General features: G+C 35.8%; 1 protein-coding gene across 2 annotated transcripts in view; it reads right to left on the minus strand.

Moving 5' to 3' along the window:
• The window catches only part of DDX60 (DExD/H-box helicase 60), a 36,548-nt gene extending 14,062 nt beyond the window's left edge, over positions 1-22,486 (minus strand). Inside the window, exons 1-25 of one of the 2 annotated variants that reach the window (XR_001554737.1) lie at positions 22,400-22,486; positions 21,894-21,936; positions 20,698-21,100; positions 20,505-20,574; positions 18,689-18,866; positions 17,752-18,093; positions 17,255-17,362; positions 16,143-16,304; positions 15,411-15,569; positions 14,769-14,910; positions 13,770-13,931; positions 12,419-12,521; positions 11,530-11,645; positions 9,398-9,561; positions 8,161-8,413; positions 6,810-6,973; positions 5,585-5,740; positions 4,623-4,772; positions 3,592-3,711; positions 2,579-2,674; positions 1,738-1,853; positions 1,035-1,180; positions 769-878; positions 531-635; positions 312-440 (exon numbers count right to left, since the gene is read on the minus strand). Coding sequence is in view for 1 of the 2 variants with exons in the window: in XM_015860867.2 (XP_015716353.1) it covers positions 312-440; positions 531-635; positions 769-878; positions 1,035-1,180; positions 1,738-1,853; positions 2,579-2,674; positions 3,592-3,711; positions 4,623-4,772; positions 5,585-5,740; positions 6,810-6,973; positions 8,161-8,413; positions 9,398-9,561; positions 11,530-11,645; positions 12,419-12,521; positions 13,770-13,931; positions 14,769-14,910; positions 15,411-15,569; positions 16,143-16,304; positions 17,255-17,362; positions 17,752-18,093; positions 18,689-18,866; positions 20,505-20,574; positions 20,698-21,064 (3,618 nt within the window). In the remaining variant the exon portion in view is untranslated. The remainder of the gene's footprint in view (positions 1-311; positions 441-530; positions 636-768; positions 879-1,034; positions 1,181-1,737; positions 1,854-2,578; positions 2,675-3,591; positions 3,712-4,622; positions 4,773-5,584; positions 5,741-6,809; positions 6,974-8,160; positions 8,414-9,397; positions 9,562-11,529; positions 11,646-12,418; positions 12,522-13,769; positions 13,932-14,768; positions 14,911-15,410; positions 15,570-16,142; positions 16,305-17,254; positions 17,363-17,751; positions 18,094-18,688; positions 18,867-20,504; positions 20,575-20,697; positions 21,101-21,893; positions 21,937-22,399) is intronic. The other variant, XM_015860867.2, reaches the window with a different exon arrangement.
• Between the last annotated feature and the right edge of the window lie 2,747 nt (positions 22,487-25,233).

Here is a 25,233-nt window from a genome sequence, read left to right on the forward strand (position 1 = left end):
TTGGAATGATGGTATAATGCTGGCACTGATTGCAGGAGGTACCTAAAGGAATTGGAACTTTAAGTTTCATGTAAGTACCAGATGTCTGATTCCCTGAGAAGCTTGTGAAACCATAACCTTCAAAAAGTTTACCAAATTCCACAAATACTGGTGCTTCTCTTTTAGCACAACAGTAGTTAACACTAATAAAAAGTAATTTTGGGATTAGAAGTTCCCATAATTGTCTAACTATTATTATATAATAATTTCAATTGTTATAATTATATTGCATCTGTACATAATCTTAAAAATGCACTCCTCTAACAAGTTACCTTCTGTCTTTGTCCAACTTTTAACCAGTTGGTTAGTTCTTTCTTCAGTTCCCGTTCGTATTTCCTCACATCCATCTTTTTTATCACTATCTTATTCTTGAAACAGACAAACTCCTCAGGATCCATCTCCTTGAAAACAACATCATTATAAAACAATGCAGTACTTTGTTATCTGGTTATTTACTTTTATATATTCTGTCTGCAGCTCCTTATACCCACCTGTGCCCTTGGCCACTTTTGCCAGACTTTCACCATTGTGTCATATAGCTGGATGCTCTCCCTTGGAGACAGGGAAAGATCTGAAGGAATACCATAGTTCTCAATCTGCAAGGAGTTAAAAATGAAAAACTAAATAAAATAAAATAAAAAAACTATCAGCTTGCAATCTTGGATTTAATCTTGTTTAATGTAACATTTGAGAAACTTTGAGAAATTTTGTCACCAGCTCAATGCTTACATGATTGACTGTTAATGCAGCACATGGGTGAAAATGTTCAATGCCAAAATCATTGCCTGTTACAGAACACACATATTTCTCCAAATCGTTGTATCTTTCTTCATACAGGACTGTGAAGAGACAAAAATGTAATGATACAACTGTTTCCTTTTAAAAAATAAGTACTTACTACTGCAAAATTAATTTTTATTTTAAATATATATCACATATATACATGCTTATGTTCATGCAGTGTGATTAAAATGTTTGTACATTCTGGTACACACCTAGTCTAACACGGTATGATTTTTTTTGTTCTTTTACTGTAGATCTTCCTTTACATTTTCTTGCAAAATCCTTGTCAGAGTTGGTAGAGCTTCCTTTTATTTTGTCCTCAGCACACTGCCAATACCTTCTCACAGATTGTAACCATCTTCAAGAATAAAGTAGAAGTTGTTAAAAATACTTTCAAGAAAATTTTCACAACTATAATAGAGGAATTACAACATTCTTCTGTTTCTTATGTAGAATTTCCAGACCCTTTCACCACCCCCTCAGAGGAATTTTCTCCAGTTTATCTCAGGGTACTGCTCATACATGTGAAATAACACCATCACATATATATACATACACACACACACACATATATATATAAATATACACACACACATATGCATATAGTGCCACTGTCTTCCTTGAGTGATGATAGACAAGTAAACTTATTAGGTTTTGGCAAACCAACTAGATTCAAAAGCACTGTAAATTTTTCTGCCCAGCTCAATTAAAGGATCTTAAGAAAGAGGGATGCCTATTTTTATTACAGAGTGTTAAGAGTTACAAAATTCTTTAGTGTCAATTGTATACAACTATACACGATAAATAAAAATGTAATTCCAAATCTGTTGCCTTTCAATAGTAATTGATATCTGTCTAAGACAGTTCATATCCAATTTATATTTGCTCTTGTGAATAAAAAATTTCCAAACATACTCAGTCAGGTGATCTGGATTACTGATAGTAGCAGAGAGAGCCAAAAACGGACACCGAATTGTTACCAGAAGATGTTCCCAAACCTCTGCTCCAATTTCACCTCCAAGACAATGGATCTGTATTTTGGGGGAAAAGAAGAAGGATTTGGAAAAAAAAAAAAAAAAAAAAAAAAAAGAAGTTCCTTCTCAAAGGCCAAAAAAGAGTTGTTTCACTACAGTTTTCCTAAAAACAAAAACTTTGGAAAGAACAGTACCGAATACCTCTTATGCTGTAGCTAATGACAGTAAGATTCAAATCAAATGGATAAATCTGTCTCCAGACTTCACTGCATAGTTAAACAGTCTAAATTTCAATACTGTTATCACAGTATGTAGCCTAGGTATTTACTCACATCGTTAATAATTAATTTGATATACAAGAAAGAATCCAGTACAAATTTTAATTTCAGAAAAACTAATCATCATTTTTGTCCTCAGAAGATTGGCAAATAGCTGATGATGAGAAAAATGAATATTGCAAGCCTGCAGTATCTCCAGATTCCAGTTTCAACTCCAAACCTACAGTGATGGCCTTTAGATTTTGAAGCAACTGGAATGAGGGGAATAAGGGGAATTCCTGTTAACCTTCACTGAACCGCATGTCCTCCTGAGGACTATCAGAGTTTTAATCTCCTGTACTAGAATACATAAAGTCAATCAGGAAACAATAAAAGCAAGCAAGTCTAAAGTAATAGTTCTAAAGTTTTTGCCAGCTGTAATGGATGTAATGAAAAATTGAATTGTTGATATTTTTCATTTGCTTTTTCATTTCTTCTCATAATTGACTACTGAAATATGCATACCTCATCAAATATAACATACTGTATTCTTTTGGTCCAATTCTGGCAACGAGGAGACAGCATCAAAATTTCTAAACACTGAGGCACGGTCACTAGTATCTAGGAGCAAAGGTTTGTAAAGTATTATTTTCAGGCAAACTGGCTAGTCAAATATAACAGGATAGACTGCTTATTGGAGGGAAAAAAAAAAACAAAAAAAAACAACAAAAAAACCACTTAAAAGTATTTAAGTATTTTACTGAAAAATAAGAAAAACAAAACAAAACAAAAAAACCACAATTTTTCATTCCTGCCTTCTGGGTCAGCAAGAAGGAGGACTCTGAGGACTACGTGCTTGTCAACTTCACCTTTATCACTGGGAAATTGATGGAGCTATTAACCCTTGAAACTATTTCCAGGCACATGAAAGACAAATAAGTCATTAGGAGTAGTTAGCATGCATTCACTGTCCTTCAAGAGGAAGTCATGCTTGACCATTATGATAAATGTCTGTGATGAAATAACTGGTCTGGAAGGTGAGGAGAGAGCAGGTGAGGAGAGTGGATATTGTTTAATGAGAAGGATGAGGGAAGATCTCACCAGTGTGAAAAGAGGATGTAAGGAAGAGAGAAGTGTGCTCTTTCCAGTGATGTTTACCGACAGGACAAGAAGCAATGGGCACAAAGTAAAATACTGAAGGATCTGTTTAAACCTTCCTCTGTGAGACTGACTGAACACTGAAGGTGTGCTCCCACTTAGAAATCAAGTTTTATAAATAATATGAAACATCACGCCATCGTGAAAATGTGTGCTTGTGACCAAGGGATTTCAGAAATTGTTCAATGGCATATCCCCTAAGAATGAACAGGTAAGTTTGTGTACCACAGAATGATGAGCAGTACAAGTACCTTTAGATTTTTCCTGAGCTTTGTATTTAGTGATAATGCAATCGTTACAATTGAAATTAACATTTTCAGGAGCCAGATGAAGAACAGAAGTCATTACTATTCTGTGTTAAAAGACCCATAGAAGTGTACCTGAGAATTCATGACATCATGGCGATAATCTCGTGTGAAGACTCCACACACCACCAATCCATCTGGAAGTTTTTTGGTGAATCGACTGTATACAGATCCCACCACTTGGTTTACAAGGGCCTTAAGGAAAGCAAGTCTTTAATAAAACTAGACAGTGTATGTCTAAAGGCATACAATATTATATGAAAGTATCAAGTTTGGGCACTGATGTTAACATGCTAAATTACAACGTACTATGTAATGTATCATTAATTTTGAACAGACATAGCTCTTTAAGTTCAGTTATACTCAAATGCTTTCAGAGAACTTTAGCGTTCCATGAAGTGGGTTATATAGTATTAATTCTGCATAATAATGATTTTTAAAGCTGCTAGGAAAAAAAAGAAAAAAAGAAAAAGAAAGAAAAAGAAAAAAAAAATTACATTCTGCTTTACCTACAAGCACTAAGTAAACGCCAAAGTAAGTTTTGGAAGAAGTCAAAACACTGTGTCTCAGCTTTTAAGTCAGTTTCTAACTACTAGGATAAAAATTGCATTAAAAAAAAATAATTTATGACAGCAGGCAAGAGTTTCGCAAGCTTTTTCTCAAAGTTTTCTCTAAAAATAGACTCGCTTGGAATGAAATTCCTTGCTTGGTAATTGTTCTATTCCAAAATCAATTCCACATATAGTTAGTATGCTTTTGGTACTCTCACCACTTCTAACACTCTGCTTCTAAGCACTTTTGTACACATCAGTGTTTCTGACCTTAAAATAGCTGTATATACAGTAACCGACAAATATAAATTGTACGTGAACATAAACACTCTGAAGGTTTTTGTTAACATGTTTAATTACATGTTTCTGATTTAAAAAAAAAAAAAAGAAAGAAAAAGAAAAAGAAAAAAAAAAAGAAGAAGAAAAAAAAAAAGAAGAAAAAAAGACATACATCAACTATATTAGTGTAAGAAGTTACCCCCAGTGGTTTTAGGATCACACTGAAAAAATGTAGTCGACATATAAAATATGCAGTAAGATGAGATGTAGCCTTACCTTTGTGGGAGCAACATATACAACTACTCCTTCATCACTCGTTTTCAGAACTTTCTCCATGCAATAATATGAAGCATATGTTTTTCCTGATGATGTGGGAGCAACAATTACCGCAGACTCATTGTTATCTACAGCATCAAGAAGTTCTCGCTAAGAGAAGAGTAGTTATTTGTGTCAAAATGTCTTGTTAATAAAAACAAAAGTAAACCAGCTCTTTCTGTGAAAAGGTCTCATATTTTTTACATACAGACTTTTAATAGTGATTTTAGACTACTGGAGGTTGAAGTTAACCTAGTGGTTTTATGACTGTATTTTTGTCTTGGATTTTTAACAGAGAAAGCAGAACTAGCAATTCAGACTCACTTGTTTCAATTATTTGCTCTAAGATATTGATACCACAACACTTGCAGTCTAAAACTGGAAAATGAGAACTAAAGCTAGTTAACTCACCAGTGTATAATTTAGATTCAAAAGCTTCATTGTTCTTTTACAAAACACTATTTTTATTGCATTGTAATAGTTATTCAGTACTGTTAAAATCTCTCTCATGCACTTAACATACATTGTTTATTAAGCATGGGAGGAAGAGTACTAAAAAGGAAAAAGAAATAGTAGTGACATTATCATCTTTATCAGCATATATGACATCTTTCAAGTTGCTCCTCAAGCAAGTGACTGGTTTGTAGATATGGTCACAAAAAGTGGCAAATTCAGCTGGCCTCCCCAGCCAAACAATACAAAGTCTTCAGTTAGATTTGCTGTGCTTTAAGGGAAAAAGTTGAATGCCTTTAGCTAAGCTCTTAGTTGCAAAGCCCCCAGTGCAAAAGGAACATTTCCAAAGTAATTTACAGACTTTGTTAGTGATACGCTATTTTTAACAAGTAGTATAATAGTACATATTTTTAAATGAGAAAAGGGCTATTTCCAATAACTCTTTATACAAATTGATTTTGCCTCAATACCTGCCATGTGTCTGGTATGAAATGTTGCACTCGGGGATCTGGATCATTCCTCTCTTCTCTGAGCAAGTAATAGTCCATGTATTGCAGCTGAAAGCGAGCTGGTCCCACCTCAACATCACAGTTGCTCTTATTCTGATCATCTCTTCCTTCTCTCACCTATAAGGTCATATTAAATTTCAAATTGGTTTGAAAACTATAGCAAGAGAATCAGAAAATGTTATGCTTTTCCCTCTGTGGAACTCCAAAAGCTTTGAAAAATACATGAAAATGTAGATAATTTTTAAATAATTTTGTCTGTTGTAGCCTTGTGTCAAAGTTATATCTGATCAAAGGAGGCTACATTCTGTAAATAATGTATTCAAGTAGCCAGTGTTGTGGTTGCTTTTGTTGTGATACAAACTAACAAAACCATATAGCAGAAAGAGCTTCTCTTCCTTGAGGTACTGCAAGGTATATACTTCTCATCCTGTATTTCTTTCTGCCTTCTTGAGCCTGCTGTGACTCTGTGCGATGAATCCAAGCTAGAAAATGAAACCTAATAGAAAGACTAAGTGTTATTCTAAATTTTGTAAAGCTTTATAGTTTTAAGTAAAATGTGCATACCATACATTAAGACATAAAAAAATATATTATTAATGGATGTATGTGGTTACATACCTGATCCTGAAAGCTCTTTACCTAAGGATTACACATTACAACATAGAATCATAGAATCATAGAATTGCTCAGGTTGGAAAAGGCATTAAGGATCATCAAGTCCACCCACAACCTAACCGTACTAGCCTAACTCTAACAGCCCTCCACTACACTTTGTCTCTGAGCACCCCATCAAAATGATTTTCAAATACATCCAGGGATGGTGACTCAGCCACCTCCCTGGGGAGCCTATTCCAGTGCTCTGTATTCCAGATCTTCTGTAAAGAATTTGTTCCTGATATCCAGCCTAAACTTCCCCTGGCACAACTTACGGCCATTTCCCTTTGTCCTGTCACCAGTGAGAAGAGATCAACCCTACTCTTGCTGTAATCACCTTTCAGCTATTAGAAGAGCAATAAGGCCTCCCTCTCAGCCTCCTCTTCCCCAGACTAAACAGCCCCGGTTCTTTCGCTTGCTCCTCATACAACATATTCTCCAAGCCTTTCACCAGCCTCATTACCCTTCCTTGGACCTGCTCCAGCAGAAGGTTAGAAAATCACATAAGGTAATGTGAAGTCTAGAAAGTTACCTGGCCAGACAGAGTGTGTGCCAAATTCTCAAATCCAAGAAGTTGTAGATACTGGCTTAGCTTCTGTAAATGTGATTTCTCCAAAAGATCTTGATATTTTTCAAGGAGTATATGAATTCTTCTCATGACTTGGACAGCACCGCTTAAATCCTTAGGTATGTTTCCTTTCAAAAAAACAAACAAACAAAAAAAACCCTCAATAGTTATTTGATAGCCAATTTTATCTCTGAGCCTTCTTATATTAGGTATTTTTAGAACAGACCTTATCCATCCAAACACACATATGGCAACTTAAAAATGCATTTCAATTAAAGACAAGTAGAACACAACTCACACTTGTGGCAACCCCTATGACCGAACACCAAACATCCAGACAACTCTAACTCAGCTGTTAAAGGAAGTTGTACTTCTCATATGTATTTGATAATGGAATTTCCCCATTTCACTTCACCAATTCAGGTTTGTTATTCAATCCTATTAGCTATCTATTTCACTCTAATGTTTACAGGGTGCCCTAGCATATTTCCAGCAATGTGTTTGGATCCTCTCAACCAAAAGGATGGACTGGATTAATTGATTCTAGAGAAACTGAAAACAACTAATGACAGTAGCATAGATTTCAGCAATAGTCAGCATTATTCAGATCATAAGTTTACTCAGTCAGCTACTTATTTGTCAGTTCATCTCAGTATATCCATATTTTAGTGAATAAATACCTACTCATTAAAGATATATACCACAACATAAGTTATGTATACAGTGTTTACAAGGAAAAACAGAAAAGTAACTAAAAATCTAATTTCAGTAGATTCCTTCTGTCTCCTTTGAGAGATTTTGAAATTGCAGATGGGGACCAATGCCTGTTAATACTTGTAAGGTGGAATAGTACAAAAGATGGTAGTAATACAATAAGATGGTGATAGATATCCAAAAGGTTATCTATAGGAAAAACTCACCAATACAGATGCCTTCAGTCTGGCTGGAAAATGCTGAGGGTGGCTATCTGATTTCTACGAAGGAGCGATCTCAAAGAGATGGCTGCCTTAGTGGTGGTCAGCCCTTAAAGGAAGTCTAGGAGAAGTGGAATCAAGCTCCAACCCTTCTGGGAGCACAGCTGAATTACCCTCACCTGTGCTCCCACAGCTTACCCCACACTTGCCTCATCTGATTAATCAGAGGTTCAGGCTGTGATTACCAGTTTCCCATACAATACTTAAAAGCACCACCAGTGCTCCCAGAACAAGTCTGTATTTACATGCCTTTATTCCTACTGAGAAAGTCCAGAAGTACTCACTTTCTTGGTTGAAGTGACTGCAAGCTGAAAATCAAACATGCATTTGGCTCATCATACCTTGTTTTCTGCAGTGTTTTTTCCATGCCTCTACACAGGCCATCAGTCCTGCCATTTCTATGCTGAATTTCACAGATTTACTTTTAACTGTCTTGAGAAACTTTTCCAATTTATTTATTCCAATGGTTGGATTTTCTTTTATTTCCTTTTCTGTCGATGCCTGTAAGGTTTTCCATTGCTCCTGTTCTTTCTTTTCTTCTTTAGCTTTTAGTCGCCTGTTGTTTTCCTCTGTAATTATTTCCGCTTTGCTTTTCTATCCAATAAAATTTCAAAATTAATCATAATTACGTGCAAGCATCATCTGAAAAAAGCTAATCCATAAACTCAAGATACTTTATAGTTTGCAATTCACCTTTGTGGTACATTGTCATTTGAGAATTCTTTAAATTATTACTTGATTCTGAAGGAGACAATATTTATGAGTCCCAGCATGCTGCTCAAATGCTTACCTAATCTTTACTTTAGAAATCAATAAACAGTTTCACCACAAATAGTATATAAGCACACAGTCATGGAAAAAACAAATAGCAGACATCTGAGTTTATTTACTCATAGGTAACAGTAATTCTAGTAACAAGGTTTTTAAAAATATATTAAATAAAATAAGGAGTTCTATCTTACATAAATAAAATTATTTGATACATGGTTTATAGGTGATTCAACAGGTGATAATCTTTAATCCACAGTACGGTTTATTATGAAATATTACTCAAATTCCTATTATTCACACCTGTTCATTAGTGTGCAAGTACATATCCTGTAATGACTGAAAATATTCATAGGTAGAATAGCAAAATTTACAGAACCTGTCATGGTGAGTATTTCCAAATGATGTGGAAAAATAAACAAGCAAACAATGGATCTTACAGTATTTCTCAGTACTTTCTTGAAGTAAAAGAAAATTGATGAACTCCAGTTTCCTTCATTCCAAATTCTATTACCAACCATGAGTGAAAACTCAACAGCAGCCTTTGCAAACTTAGTATTTATTACATTTTTTATTTATCTGTGCCTTTTAAAATATATTTATTTGTCAATATCCCCAACCGGAAAAAAAATATTTTTTTTCCAATTAGACAATTCAATCTGTAATAGAAAATAATCAAATTTCCCTGACTGAGAACTTTTATACATTCAAAGTATAAAATTTCTCTTCTGGGATTCAAATAGTATAAATGTGGGTTTTTTTTTCAGTAATATAAAGTAGATTTGGAAAAAGCAATTTGCATATACTCACATGTATTTGTTTAGTCTTTTTCACAGTAGTATTAGCATTCCCTGGAACATCCTTTTGGAGTACAATAAACTTGGCAGTGCTACCTTCCAAAGTGCTCCCATATAAACGATGAAAAGTCTGAAGCTTTTGAATTTGTTTTCTTCCATCTGCATCTTTGGATTTTGCTGAAAATAAGTGTAATTGATTCAAAATTAAACAAACAGAATTTTAGTCTAAACTAATTCCAAGAAAAGACAACTGAGTAGTGGATATGGATACACATAGCAAAAATTCTACATTGACAATAAGACAAAGTCACATATCAAAAGAGGCTTCCTGTTGGGGTGCTAAGTTGTCTTTGCAAGGATTTATGAGTGCATACAGTAGTTCTGAGTAGATGGAGTGTTCTAGAATAGCTGAGTTAGGCCTGTAGGTTAAGAGTTAGTGGGCAGGGGGTTTAGGTAGGTGTGTGTATAGGTTGTCTCGCGTGCATTGGGTTTTGTGTAGCGGGTGTACGCATCTGCGCGGGATTTAGGATGGTATATAAGGTGTGTGACGCAGCAATAAATTGAGAGAAGACATCATGGCATCCATGTTTGTGTCTCTCCCCTGGACAGTCAAGGTCCTGGAATAAGTCGGGTTAATTGGCGAATATGTCAGCTTCCTACTAAGACTCACAGAAATTCAATGGTACTTTCAATTATCTGAGAGGTGAGTCATAGACTCAAACTCAGACAACTTTAGACACACATCAAAAATTGCTGGAAAATTTAATAAGTGGGAAACAAATTATGACTGTTAGAGAAACACAGTCAAGGAAAATAAGAAGACATCTTCAAAAGGAAATTAAATAATCAAAGAACCCTTTTTCTGTGAAAGCAAGACTGTCTCATCAGAACATATATAATGCTGCTGGAAGAAAACTTCTACTACTCAATATTGAGCACAGGTATTTCTGCACTCAAGTCATAGAATCATAGGATAGTTTGGGTTGGAAGGGACTTTTAAGATCACCTAGTTCCAATCTCCCTGCTACAGACACTTCCCACAAGACCAGGTTGCTCACAGCCCCATCCAGCCTGGCCTTGAATGCTTCCAGAGAGGAAGCACTCACAGCATCTCTGGGCAACCTGTTCCAGTGTCTCACCACCCTCACAGTAAAGAATTTCTTCCTAATAAGTAGTCTCACTCTCCCCTCTTCCTGTTTAAAGACATTTCCCCTCATCCTGTTGCTACCTGCCCTTATAAAAAGTCCCTCCCCAGTTTTTCTGTAGGCCTTCTTCAAGTATTTCATAGAAATACAAAATCACTGAGGTTGGACTAGACCTATAACATCATCCAACCTGAACCTCTTCTGGCACAACTTAAGGCCATTACCTCTTGTACTATTGCTTGTTACTTGAGAGAAGAGATTGACCCCCACCTCGCCACAGCCTCCCTTCAGATAGTTGTAGAGAGTGAGAAGGTCTCCCCTGAGCCTTCTCTTCTCCAGACAGAACAATCCCAGCTCCCACAGCTGCTCCTCATAAGGCCTGTGCTCCAGACCTCTCACAGCTTTGCTGCCCTTCTCTGAACATGCTCCAAGGCCTCAGTGTCTTTCTTCTAGTGAGGGGCCCAAAAAAGGAACGGAGAATTCAAACTGCACAAATCTTAGAGGAAACTATAATGTGTAGCATTAATAATTAAGAAACAAATTACTTTTGTTTACTCCTTTTACTTATGTTCTCAAAAGATATGATTGGCTATGCGTGTGCGTTGCAAACATGTAAGTAGATTTTGCCCATATATGAATTTGCTTAACAAGCATTATCCAAACTATAGATTTAAACACTGAATTGCACATGTAGTTTGTTTATACAGATCTGAGAAGCAGTTTGCAAGCTCAAGAGAAAGTAACATGAGCATCTGAAGAGTGCTCCATTATAGTTGTTAGAGCTATTAAAATAATACATAACATACAATGCATGTAAATACTGCACAAGCTCATCAGTTTAAGTATAATTCAGCTATTGCAGTATTTCTACTTTGGCACATGCTTATATGGCTGCAGATATTCTATGAAATGAGAAGTTGTCAATGACAACAAACAATGACAGTCTTGAAAGTGTTTTTCTAGATGAGACAAACAAGTGGGTTTATTTAGCATTCCTTACCATCGGCACTGCACCGTACTCGCTCATATTCCTCAGTCAGTGGTCTGTCAGAATGCCAGTGACGAAGCTCATCAAATTCTTTGTATTTAGCAAGTGAAGTAACTGTAGGATCATTGCTGAAACATTAAACAGTGCAGAAAATAAAATGATTGTCTGGCATCTCTAATGAAAAATTCAAAACATATTAAAAAAAGAAAGAAACAAACAAACAGATATTTATCAAAAGAATTCCACAGTGGCAGACAACCGTATAGGGCTTAATCCTATTCCAGGCAGTTTGTCAAGATAGTCTCCGTTTTTCAGAAAGATTTAGTAACAAAAGTGCATTTTTCCGCTTACTTTCATACAGTGGAATCACAATGCAATGTAACTACATAATTCACAGAAATACATCTGTTTTCCCAAACTGGCTGACAGTAATCACTGTGCAGTACACAACCCACCTTAATAAATAGTACAGCAGGGCAAATGGAAAGGATAGTCTGCTCTTAACTTCTAAGTAGTACTGTTATTCCACATCTTTTTGTTCCTGAAAACAATCTGAGCTTTGCAATTTAGGATGAGTCCTTTCAAATACTATTCGCATGTTTAAAAAAATGTTTAAGAATGTAGAATAAGAATCTTCAGAGTCATGCAAAACAAACAAACAAGAAAAAAACCAACAACAACAAAAAAAAACCTAATGAGTAAATTAGAAGGCAGATTCTTACTCATTCTTGTTCTGAACCTTCTGTTAATATTTACACTACAGCATGTAAATCTTCCCTAGTCACAGAAAAAGCATTTCTGAACTTGCACAAATTCAGCAAAGTATGGATGAACAGTGCAGGGAAGTAGGAAATAAATCCATACAGTCTTATTACATTACAATAAAAATTCACATATGTACCTGTCTAAAACAGGTAGGTCTTTCAAAACATCTCCAGCGTACTCTTCAACAAGATCAGATTTCAATGGAATTAGTCCTATATCAGGAATTTTTTCATCATAGACTTTATAAAATAAAAAGAGAATGAACAGTGTTTGATTAAAAATAAATACAATTTCATATCATACATTTAAATTTCTGTCAAGATACATTAAAAATGAAATTCCAGAAAGTAAAGCATACAAAATATAAGTTCACCAGTTCCCCTGTTTCTTTTCCTTCTCAAGCACAGGAAGAAGGGAAAAAAAACAAACAGACATGACTGCCTCCAATTTCGTAGTCTCATAATCTATTGTATACTCCTACTTGATTTTCCTGAATGCTACAACCCTCCTCATCTCACAGGCATCTACTTTGCTGCACCACTTCTGAAGTAGGCAGTAGAAGTGCTGTCACAGAATATGCCTTAATGTGTAAAGGTAATGATGAAAATTGCTGGTTTTGGCCACTAAAGACCACTTTGCCCACACTGCTTAAACTAGCATAAAAACATCCATAAAGCTATGTGGAATTATACTCCCATATAATAAATTTCTTACAAGCTGTCCCTTTTAAGATCTATACAGTTTCACGTTGTACACAGAGATTTCCAATGGTTACAAAAATGGTTCTTCAGAAATGTGAGAAAACAGACAAAAATATCTACCTACTCCTCCCAGATATTCTGAATAGATACAGGGATCCATAAATACAACTTGACTGTGAGCCAAATATGCACTTTTCCAACTACAGTCTACAAAGAATTGTTCCATTATAACTTAAGGCAATGATAAGTCACATTTCTTGAACTCTGAAGGATAGCAATGTGACATAACCTGTTGGCTAGACATTCCACTGACTTTGGAACCTGACAAATCCTCATTTCACTGAGTTTTCTCCTGTCATATCTGCCAAATACATGCATAACTATATGCTAACATATACAAGGAAGTCTTCTGGAGACAATTTTAATGCAGAATAATAAGTTAAGTGCCCTTTTAATTCTTATCAGTCATTATGCCTTTTGTTACTGTACGTATTACACCAGTCATAATGTCTTTTACAATGCATGCAACAGACTTGGGCTAGCAAACATCAGAACTAAAAGTACGTAGTTGTGAAGTCAGTAAAAATACTTTTTCTGTCTGTAGTAGAGTCAGAATTTCAGCCATAAGGGTGAAATCTGCCAGTTTTGCTAGTGGGATGAAAGAGGATCCATCAAGAATAGGTTAGATTTGTAATCAGGATAAAATAAGATCACTACTTCCAGAACTCTTAGTGACAGTAACAAAGGTTGTGTTTATAACTGTTTAATTTGTGGACTTCTCAGTACCTCTAAACAATGCTCGCTGGTGATCAATAAATACTTGAGATGTATTTCGTATTGGGAAAGCATCTCCAAAATCAAAGTTCACAGTCAGTTTGGTTACAGTGTCCCATAAAAACTGATATTCTTTTTCCATTTCTTTCCCCAATTCCTTCTGGAACTCTAATCCTGAACAGGAGGGGAAAGAGAAAAAAAAAAGAAAAAAAAAAAAAAAGAAAAGAAAGAGAAGAAAGAAAGAAGAAGGGTAGTATTTTATTTTTAGTGCTGAACAAATACTAGAAATCACATAATCCTAATTCATGTTTCCTTTAAAAAATCCTCTGCCTTTGCTTTACTGAGGTGCCTGCAAAACAGCTTAAGGCTTGATACATAAAGAAAAAGTTCTATTTCACTGTCAAACTAACTGACTGCACATTGCAGACATCAGGTAAACAAAATTACTGTGAAAGAAATTTTGATACAAAACATTTTCCATATTCTTTTGCTCGGTCAGGTTTTTTGAATGTTTTTTTGAATCTTAACATATAGGATAATGTTCTTAAAGTTTCAGATCCCAAATTCATGTATGTAGAAGATAATATCAGATTTTGTCTGAACCAATCTCATCACAAGATTTAAAACATTTCTGATGTCACAGTGACAGTATGGATATAATCTAGTCTCTGTTCTGACGACCATGCACTACAATTTCAGAATAGAAAACTGGCTTTGAAACAATAGCGGATAACACCAAATAACAGTGACCCAGAAACCTTATGCTTCCTTTCAATAAGTGCATTGGGAATACAACATGGGAAGGCATTCTGAAAGACTTCTGGTGAGATGATTGCATGCGATTTTTTAGACTTGGCCATGAAAAAGGTTTCCCTATTGTTCCATAAAATGTCTCCATTATCATACAGATAATTAGAAAATTGTGATCTATGCTTGTAAAAAGCATTTTCATTTACATTCTTAATAAAGTTAGAAATTCATGAAAGAAAACTGTTTAACAAAGATAAATACCTTCAGAGTATTCGATCTCATAGTAATGTGCAAGATTTCTGAGCAGTGAATCATCATTTAAGTCAGGCAGATAAGTTAAATCCAGTTTCCAATCATTTGTATCACTCAGATGTTTCAGAACAAAATGTGCACACAGTTGTTGCTGTTAAGATAGAGAAATTAGTTAATTATTGTGGAATGCTATTTCTTATGGAGGGATCAAAGCATCTCCGAAGTAAAGTTACTACAGGTTTTATTGGTATGCAAATCAACATGTTATTGTTACTTCTCTCTAATAGGGAAGCATTTCAGTAGCACAGTTCTAGATAACTGCCTTCACAGCTCTCTTTCACAATAACACAAAGGTTGGCCATGAAACTTCCCATACTGGCTAATGGTCCATCAAGTCCAGTATTCTAACATTACAACTGGCTCAATGCAGATGTTTATTCAAGGGTCCACTACGCTGAGATATTACCCCAAACACTCAGACCCACTTATTTGTAGCTTACAAGACTTCTGAACCAAACGAGATTTCTTTTTAATGGTTACATTAAATTCTTTGATCTCATCAGACTGCTAAAGCAACTTACCAAAGAAAACTGAAAGCCAAAATGGTAAAAGCATCAAATGATGAGAGAAGTAAGACAGTTGTGTACATACCATTTTTATTAAGGGTAAAACTTGTTTAGCCCAGCAGGATTCTATGATCCTAATCCGAGCTCTGTGAGAAAGAGGCATATGAAGAAGAAAAACTGTTGTAAGACACTGCATTCTACAGAGGTCAGCGGCTTCTACTGGAGATAGTGGTTTACTTCTTTCCTGTCAAGAGATGATGGAAAATGAAGTTGAACACAATAATCCATCTGTGATTATCACTAGTAGGTTAGCCATATTGAAGTAGGTATCCTTTACTCCACTGAACCTGTCTCTCCCACAGCACTACTGGTGTGCTGCTTCTCTGTTAAAAAAACAAAGCTTCTAGTATGGTGATGTCGTGACTTTTCGGATCTAGAAAGGAACCTTTCTCCTGAAATGCCTTGCTTATTTGAGGAAAAATATATTCTCCTGTAAAGTCTACAGGATATAAGGTAAAGAAAAACAGTGAGCTCAACAACATTCTACAGTAAAACATCCCATGGAAGTAATCATTCTTAAGGTATAACTTTCCCCTGTAATAGCCACTGTTGCATGGGGCACAGTAATACCCACATATAGATGATGATGCTCCTTTGGAGACGCTGTGGCCCTACTAATTGTCTGAACCAGACTCCTCCTAGTTGCAAGCAGAAGGAAGCAGATGGTCATGTCTTCCTGGCATCTGGAAAAGGCACCTCTCCAGTTAGCAATATGTTTATAGTCACTGTTCTGAAAAGATATTTTAAAAATTCTTACTCTTTCTGATTGCTCTGGTTTTGCTCCTGAGGAAGCTTGTGCACTTCCCAGCATGTCACTGTACAGTTTTAATCCTACTGCACAAGTAAGAACACAGATCACACGACGAATGTCTGATCCTTCAGGCCACAGCTTTTTCAACAGAAGGGCAGTCTGGTAAACCTGCAGTCAAAATTACAAAAAGAAAAAATTGGGCAACTCTTAATCTTTTACAGAGTTCCACCATAGATGAAAAGCTACATGAAGAACTATATGAAAACTGCAGAGGAAAAGTGTTCAGAACTGTTGGCAAGAATAGCCTCTTTTGTCATCTCCATGAGGACATCAATAGCTCTGGAACTCCCTGCTGCCCCTAGGTCTCCCCCAACCCTACCCACAGCCAAGGACACCAGCAGCTGCCTGTGCTCCCTGTGCCCAAGTGCTTTCTTTCTCTTGAAGTATCAGGAGCTGGCCTCAGGAAAAATAGTTATAATAAAATGAAATAGCAGTAGCAGGCAGGTAGCTGTGTTCCTCTTACTGACTTTAAGATGCTTACAAGCAACAACATTTTTCTTCTAAAATGAAAATTCAGCTTGCTGAACTCAATTCCACTCCCTTAAAAGCCCAAGGAAGCCTTGCTCTTGCTCTCAACAGAAGCAGAGTCATAAAATGGTCAGGAAAAAGGCAAAGGTATTTTATGCACTAAAAGCAAAAATCATTCTACCAGAATGTTTTCTTATTTTTCTTTTTTAAGCTAAAATATTGTGAAATTAGATTAAAGAATGAGCTAGATCCCATCTTCTACAAGACAAAAGTATTTGCCACAGTGGAAACATCCCACAAGCAGGATCCACTCAATCAAACTCCAGCTTAAGTATCCTACTTTAGTGAACCATAAAAGAAGAAACAACTTCAAGCCGCTGTTAAGAAGAATGGGCACACAGAGGACCTTCCCATCCTCAGGGTATCACTTCAGAATAAGTAAGAGAGCCCCCTCCCCCCACCCCCATCCTGGCTAGGTGAGAATTTCAGTTAAAGGAATGGAGCAAGACAGTCAACCTGATGGGGGAGGCGGGGCAGTGGGTGCGAAACCAACAACCAAACAGAAAAAGGATGAAAGGAGGTCAAATTACCTCATTTTGTATGCTTTTCTGGCTCAGCTTGAGATGTTTATACAGGTACAGGGACGGTTCTTTGTACCTGACTATGGCTTCACAGGCACAACGCAGATCTTCTTCATACTAAGAAGTTCAGAAGGCAAATCATGTGCAAAAGTCAGCTGATACAATGCATCAGGGACTACAAGCCACACTAACAGAAGGCATTCATAAAACCTCACCATCCAAGACATACTTACTTATACTTACATATAAAACCTTTAAACATTATGTTTCTCAGTTAAATACTGGTCTTATCTGATATATTATTAGTCAACTAAGACTTAAAAATCAGCACCAATCACAATATATTCCTGTTAAGACTTTCAAGATAATTAGATGAGCCATGTATCAGAGCTTTATAATTTTAACATATAAAATATATTACACATACTGAGATATTTTAATCAAATCTGTTAGGTAGACCTAGCATCCTTATTTGCAAACCAACAAAGAAGTTGTTTTTTATTTACCTTTTGAAAAAACATTCTGTGTTTCCACATACTCTGAAGATGATATCCATAAACTCTAAGAGTGTCATATTCCTGTCCAAAAGCTTGTACAACATTTACTTTCTTTGACAATGAATGAGACATAAAAATAGTCAAATAGTCAGTTTGGAGAGAAGTCAGTCCTATGTCAGATATGATGATGAAATAAGGATAGGATTTCTTCAGAAAAATCTCCCATTCTGGTGAAAAACAATTGGAAAATTCTGTATGAATGGTGATACAAGTGTTGTGCTTCAGATGTTCTATTAATGCAGTACGTATGAAAAGAATCTGAGGATTCTGGAAGTACATCTGTTCTGTATCCTGTGGAAAACAAAAACAACAAAATTGTTCATTTACATTCCAGTAAATCACCTTCAAATTCTGATCATATAAATACTATGCAAGCATATATTGGAATTTTATTTATGGTTTCTGAAGTGTTATAATGTTCTTTTACATGACACATCATTTTCTTCTGTACACTGCTAGTCATTTTCTTCTAATCTTGTCTAGCAAATTCAATCAAAAATAATTTTCAGACATATGAATATTTATAGGTTTCCAACTCTGCATGACACAAGAAAGTCATGGTGAAAATCATCTACAAGGCAATGAGTATAGGCTTACCAGCCATTCCTGGAGCATTTAATGGTAGATTGCATAGCAAAAAATGGTATGAGTTATACTACTCATTTCTAAAATATTGCTGAAAAAAAACCAATAAATTCCATACAAAAGAAAGAGATAGAGAAAAAACAAACAAACAAAAACCCTTGATGTTATTCCTGGTGAATTTCACTTATCTTTATTTTTGTTTGCATACTCGTATTTCCTGAAATTGATTATAATCAGGTAATTGCATTTGAAAGACTGTAGTGGTATAAATAGCAAACAAATGGTGTAGCTCATTCATTACCTTGAAGAAAACAATGATGTATTTTGCTCCTTTTTGAGTGAAATCATTCAGAAAGCATTCAACTTGGTAAAACAGTGTTAGTTGCTGTACTTCCTCATCTATGAACATGAGAAGTAAGGAATCCCCATCTATCACAAAGAATTCAGACTCAACAAAGTCTTTTAACAGACTGACAAACCTGAATGAAAAGGAAATCACATGTACATTATGTTGCTCCAAGTTGTGGTTACAGGACAGAAAATAAATAAATAAATAAATAAAATAATAGAAAAAATCTTAATAATAGCTTTTAAAATAAATATTTTCATTAATTAAATCAACTGAGTATTAAAGGTATGAAATAAATCTATAGAAAACCATTTTTTCCTGGATCTAAGTCTAGTTCCAAAGAGCTTGAATTGCTTTCAGTTATTGATCATGTGAGCAACTCTCTCTTCTACAACTGTCAACACTACAACTTTAAATTCTTTTGTAGCATCTGAAGCTTCTGTGATTTTTGCATCACCTCTCTTCCATGTTTGCTGCTACAGAAGTTTGCTTTGTAAGAAATAGCACCCAAGAGGCAGCAACAAATTATTCCTGCCATAGCTTCTAGCTAAAAAGTAGAGTGGGTTATGAGCAACTAACAGTGACAACTAGCTCCCTTTTCTTCCAAAGAATGTTGATGGCAAGAAATAATATCTTAAAAGGAGAAATCCAATCAAAAGCCAAAAGTGCTGGAGCACTTCTATATCTGCTTTCCAGTTCAGAAAACTATTTACAAATGTTGGTGACATTTGTCTTAATAAATCTTAAGCGAGACAAATCCTCTTCACTGCAGTGTTGGTAGTACAAACAAGCACTATCTCAGTAGTTCTGAATACACCTTAGAACTGACTGCGTTCTCCTGCTCTCTCAGTACCAGTGAAAGTCCAGGGATGTGATGTTTTTATTGTTTCGTTCTGTTTTGTTGTTTTCCCCCGGGGCAGAGCAAAAGGCAAAAGAACTTTCACAGGTCCAGATAAAGAGGCAGGTCCCCCCAGTAAATGTTCTCCTTTTTCATGTTTGTCTATTACACATTACTATGTAACATGCAGTGTAATACATAAGATTACAATGCTACTATGTATTATGGGAACACCCATAAGTTGTAAAAACTGCCTAATATGCATCACCTCAGATCCGCACATGAGACCCAGCTTCCCTTCTTGACTGTGATACAAAGGCTCTGACTGTAGACCTTGATTGCTATCAGGTAGAATGAGCAAAAACAAAGCTATGTAAACCTGTCTCATACTTTCAAATGGTCTGCCTTTAATTAATACTAATCTCACTGACAGTCAGCACCAGAAGCAGAGAAGACATTTCACTGTCTATATGGACTGTGCTACACTTAATTCTTTTCAGCACTGAACAGGGAAAGGAATCTGGAGATGCAAAAGATCATGCATGAGAATAAATGTGCAAAAGACACCGCAGATACATATGATATGGAAAAAAAATGTAAAGAAAAATGTATTAAATAAAACAACAGACAAGGAAACATGATCAAAAAAAGCAGAATGGAGAATGTGAAAAAACAGCAATAGTTGAAATTGTGGGTCAGCTCACAAAGCATGAAGACAATCTCTAATCTCTGAGAAAGATTTCTATTATATTAAGGATCCTCCTTGATGTTTATGGGAAAAGTATTGATTCCTAAACACACCTTAGATCTCCAGGTTTTTCACAAACCTAGATGAGAATAACACCATGGAATAATACACTGTAATGTCTAAAAATACAAAATGAACTGTTTCTATTACATTTAACTCTTATTTCTTCCAGCTGTACTTACAATGCTTTTGATAGAGATGGCCAAATGTTTTGCTTCAATTTCTTCAGAATTTCAAGATGTTTTTTTATTTCTAAAAGAAATGGATATAGTTAGTGATAGAACCATAACCCTTCAATTAATTGCAAAAGAGCCAACAGGTAGGACACTGCAATGAAAATTTAGATCCAAGTTTAAAATGATAGCAGCTACTTACCAGGGTTTTGGGGATCCAGTTTATTCTGGAGAACTCTGAAATCCCTGCTTTCATCTCTGCTTTCATCTTGCTGTATCACTTCATCAGTGGCCAAGTTACAATAAATTTCACCATAATCCGGGTCTTCATCTTCTTTTTCTCTGTCTTCCTTTTCTTTAAGCATCTGCACAACAGCTGCTTCTTCACTGTTGTCAGCTGCATCCTCCTCATCACTGTCACTTCTACTTTCATTCTCTTTGTCTTCCCCAGTTGCAGTGAAGTTTATTTTCTTACTGTCAACACACTCGCCATCATTATCATCACTATCAGCACTCTGATTTGCATAATCATGAACAGCCTCCTTGAGATTATCTTCTTCAGAATCCATCACAGATCTTGATTCTAGTATCCACAAAAGAAAATTCTAAAAAATCAAGAGAGAGCATTCAGGAAATATGGTACACTCCGTGGCTTGTAACACCAAGTTATCTACTCCATAACCAGATTGGAAGAACACTTGAAGAAAAATCAGAAAGCATTTCATGATTATCCCCGTGAGATTTTTTTTTTTTAGATCAATAAATATTTTTATAAATAACTCCATTTTTTAAGATCTCATGAATTCAGACTAAAACTAAGCTGAAATTCTTCTCTTTCATTTCTATCTTGCATTAGTTTAAATTCCTAGAAAAGAAATATATACATATATATGCGTGTGCATATATATGCATATATATGTATATACACAAACGTGTGTTTATATAGATGTATACATACACATGTAAATATGAACACATGTTAATAAATAACAAATGTTATTTGTTAGCATTTATCTGGAACAGAATTTCTATTAGTACATACATGTACATACATGTATGTATGTGCATATAAATGTGTGAAATCATTATACACATTGTTTTCTGCATCTTAATAGTATCTACTTGTAAAATAACATAAGCAGTGTGCTATATTATAGTGATGTGCTTAATGCAAATTAAAGTTGAATTTTAACACCAATTTTCATTAAATGTAAGCTATTTATATACATACAGTACACAGCCCTCTTTTGTACATCTGCATACCTACTTTTTGTCAAGGTAGCAATAAGCCTGACACTTTTCACCATTTTCTAATTTAAACTGAAAAGGCCACATCAAAGGCGTTAGAACACTGTTCTCAGAATAATCATATTTTTGATAGCTGCAATAGTTACTTACCTAGAAATTGTCCAACGTTACTTCATCAGTTTCCTTACTATGCCTGAAAATGTAAAATCAAGTGTTTTTTTGAAGAAAGCAGAACTATATATATAAACATGTATGGACTGTCCTATTTGGAGTGGAGAGGAGAGGAGAAAAAGATTCCAACACTTCACTACGCTGATGTTCTTCTAAAGTGCGTATTATTACATCTGAAGTGTCTGGAGACACGGTGTGAGCAGACGAGATCAGATGGCTCAGACCCTGCTTCTACCACATCCATGGTGCTCCTGAGCATGGTAGTGAAAAATTTCACCCAGTCCTAAGTCCAACTCCAGCCACACACCATTCCGCACTCTAACACACTCGGTGTCAGTTCAAGCACTCACTTCCTGCCTCAAAATTAAACTCTAGTCCTGGCCCCAGTGCCATATTAGCCCCAAAACTCAACCCTGTAACCTTATCTCCAGCCCTAAGTGCAACCCCATCCACAGCCTCCAACAAAGCCCATGCCGGAACTGTACCTGCTGCCACTCACTGTTCACTGCACCGCCACCCATCTGCTGCTTTTAAAGAGTTGTCACCGCCTATTCTATTTGCTTTCGGTTTCTGTTCCCAGTGTCATTTTCGTGTTTCACTTCTCAATCGATCAAAGGCTGGGTCCCTGAATACAGCACTGCAAGTTATCATTAGTATTTATTTGACTAAGTTAGTTTACACTTTTCAGATTCTGGTCACTTCAGATACAGGTCCAAAATCCATTACTGCCTTACTTAAGAATATTGCAGAACACATTGCATAACATGGTAATTCCTGTTTCTGTTCCTGTAGTTACTGCAATCCACTCCTACCAGCCTGTAAGAAATTCCATATGAAATAAACTAAGAGATCTATTTTACACAATTTTTTTACATTTCCAACAACTCCTTTAGCATGAACAGCACTGGATCCAGAGCCTCATGTTTAAAATGGTGAAGCCTCAATTTGTGAGGGAACTTGGGTACCTAAACACTGTTCAAGATATCATTTAGGAAATTAGAGTTTATCAGAATGTCCAAGTGAGAGGCAAAAAGCCTAGACTGTCTTCATATCAGATACTTGTACAAGATTGTTTTGCTGTAAAATGCTTACACAGACGTAACTGTTATGAATGAGATTCTCCTTATTGTCAGAATGAAAACCCCCTGGGGTTACACACACAAAATTTGCCTCCTTATGGACCCAGGGAAATTTGGAGCAGCCTACCTGGAGGACAGATGGAAAATAGCACTTGCCTTGTAAGCAGGATAGAGGTCTTTCCTACACCCCACGTTTCCTTTGACACTAGTCCAAAGACTGCTTCAGCTTAACCGAAAGATATCTTTTACAATATTGTAGCATAACAACAGTGCTTCAGTATAATATCATAATTGTGCTACTTAGCTGACAAAGATAAGCTCCTGCTCCCCTTCCTCAGCATGTTGGTTGTTTTTGTTTTTTTTCTCTATTATGTCCTGACTGTAACCTCTGTCCATCTCCTGTGTACCACTTAAGGAATCAGTGGTAAAAGAGTGAAGTTGTCCTGGATAAAAGAAGGCTGGGAGTAGTGTATGTTCTTTTGTAAGGAAAAATGTATTAGATAAAATAACAGATGAGGAAATACGCTCAAAATAAGCAGGATGGAGAATTTGAAAAAACAAATGGAAATAGCTAAAATTGTGGGTCAGCTCATAAAGCTCTGCATAATTTTGTGCAGACAACCTCTGATCTTTGAGAAAGATTTCTATTACATTAAGGATATTCCATCGTATATTTTTGTTTGACATCTGTTCTAGTTGGTAATAAGTTAAGCCATTTTCTTAAAGTCAAGTCTATTTTGTCTGTAATGCTAACTGGTAAGTAGTCTCTCTGTCTTTTTCATTCAGTTTTCTCTACTATCCTTTTGAGAAGGGCAAGTGCAAAGCATCTGAGTGCTCAGCAATTCAAGAAAGAGAAATGACTTGAGCTGGCAGCAGGTAGGCCTAACTCCAGAACCAGGTTAAGCAACAGAAGCAGGAATGCCAGAAATCTATCTCCATGTGAGGGAGCATAAATCTTCTTGCTGTTAAGAAATGCCACAGTACTGACTTGTAAGAATATGCCTATTGCTGGTGCAAGTGCATATAAAGAATGAGATGCATCTTTGTAGAATCCCTGTGGAAACTCTTATAACAGTAGGATCCCGTGCAATATATCATACATTAAATCTCTTTATCAGTACAAATGTGGTTATTTGTCTCAAGGGATACAAAATATATTTTCCAAAATTTCCTTGAGGCTTTCACGAACCACCTATCTAAGCTAAGTTCTTTCCTTAGAATAAATGTGCATATTCAATTACTGCAGAATTTTTTGCCTCAAACAGCATTGGAATCTAGCTCTAAATTCACTACATAAGGGGGAAAAATGAGTGCATACCTGAATGGAGAAATTTTTGATCCAAACATTATTGTGAAAAGACAGGACAAGTTTAAGTTACGTTTAGCAAAATGTGGTGATTGCAATACACAGTGCAACCACAGCAGCAGTGTGAATCCCATTACCAGTCTCTCTAAAACACTCAGTCATGACATTAGGTGTCCTCTATTACTGAGAAGTAATCTGTGTTGAAACCAGCTCAAGGCCATTTTTCTTTTCAAAGTTCTTTTTCTTGTTTATTTTTTGTACTCCATGCTGGACTGAGGCATGTATTTACTCCTTCTCCCTTCCCCATTCCTGATCTGGCTAACTTAGGGAAAAAGTCACAGGATAATCAAGTGTGAAAATGAATTTTATATGCAAATGTCTGTCAGGTGGGAAAGGGATTATGGAAATTGAGTTGAGATGAATATGTGATGGAATATTTAGCCATTATGAAACAACATCAATTTGTCAAATTGTGCAGTCATATCATTCAACATATGGATTTATATCAACATATTCTGTACATTTCATTTGCACATTTAATGTATTCAATGTTATTGCTGTAAGGAACTATAAGGAACTGTGCTTTAAGGTCAAAGAACTAGCCAGAACACAGATAACAGGAGACAGAGAGAGCATGTTAATTAAATGAGGGACTAACATCACAGTGGAAAATAAGCAGACCATGAAGTACCATATAAATAACTATTCTAATCTACATCTGCTCTTTGTACGACTGTCCCAATAGTGCAATTGTCTTTATCAGCTACTGCGGCAGGATAAACATTTACATAAATTTGGTTTGGGGGTGACAAAGCAAGCATTCTAGCTTTGAGTGACAGAGTTGACTATGGCATTTTTCCAGCATTGGTTGATTTTTAAAAAGCTAAGGTGTGTTGGTTTCATGTTAGTAAAAGCTACCATATCACCTCCCCCA

The sequence above is a fragment of the Coturnix japonica genome, chromosome 4 (genome assembly GCF_001577835.2).
Source record: "Coturnix japonica isolate 7356 chromosome 4, Coturnix japonica 2.1, whole genome shotgun sequence".
Taxonomy (NCBI): domain Eukaryota; kingdom Metazoa; phylum Chordata; class Aves; order Galliformes; family Phasianidae; genus Coturnix; species Coturnix japonica.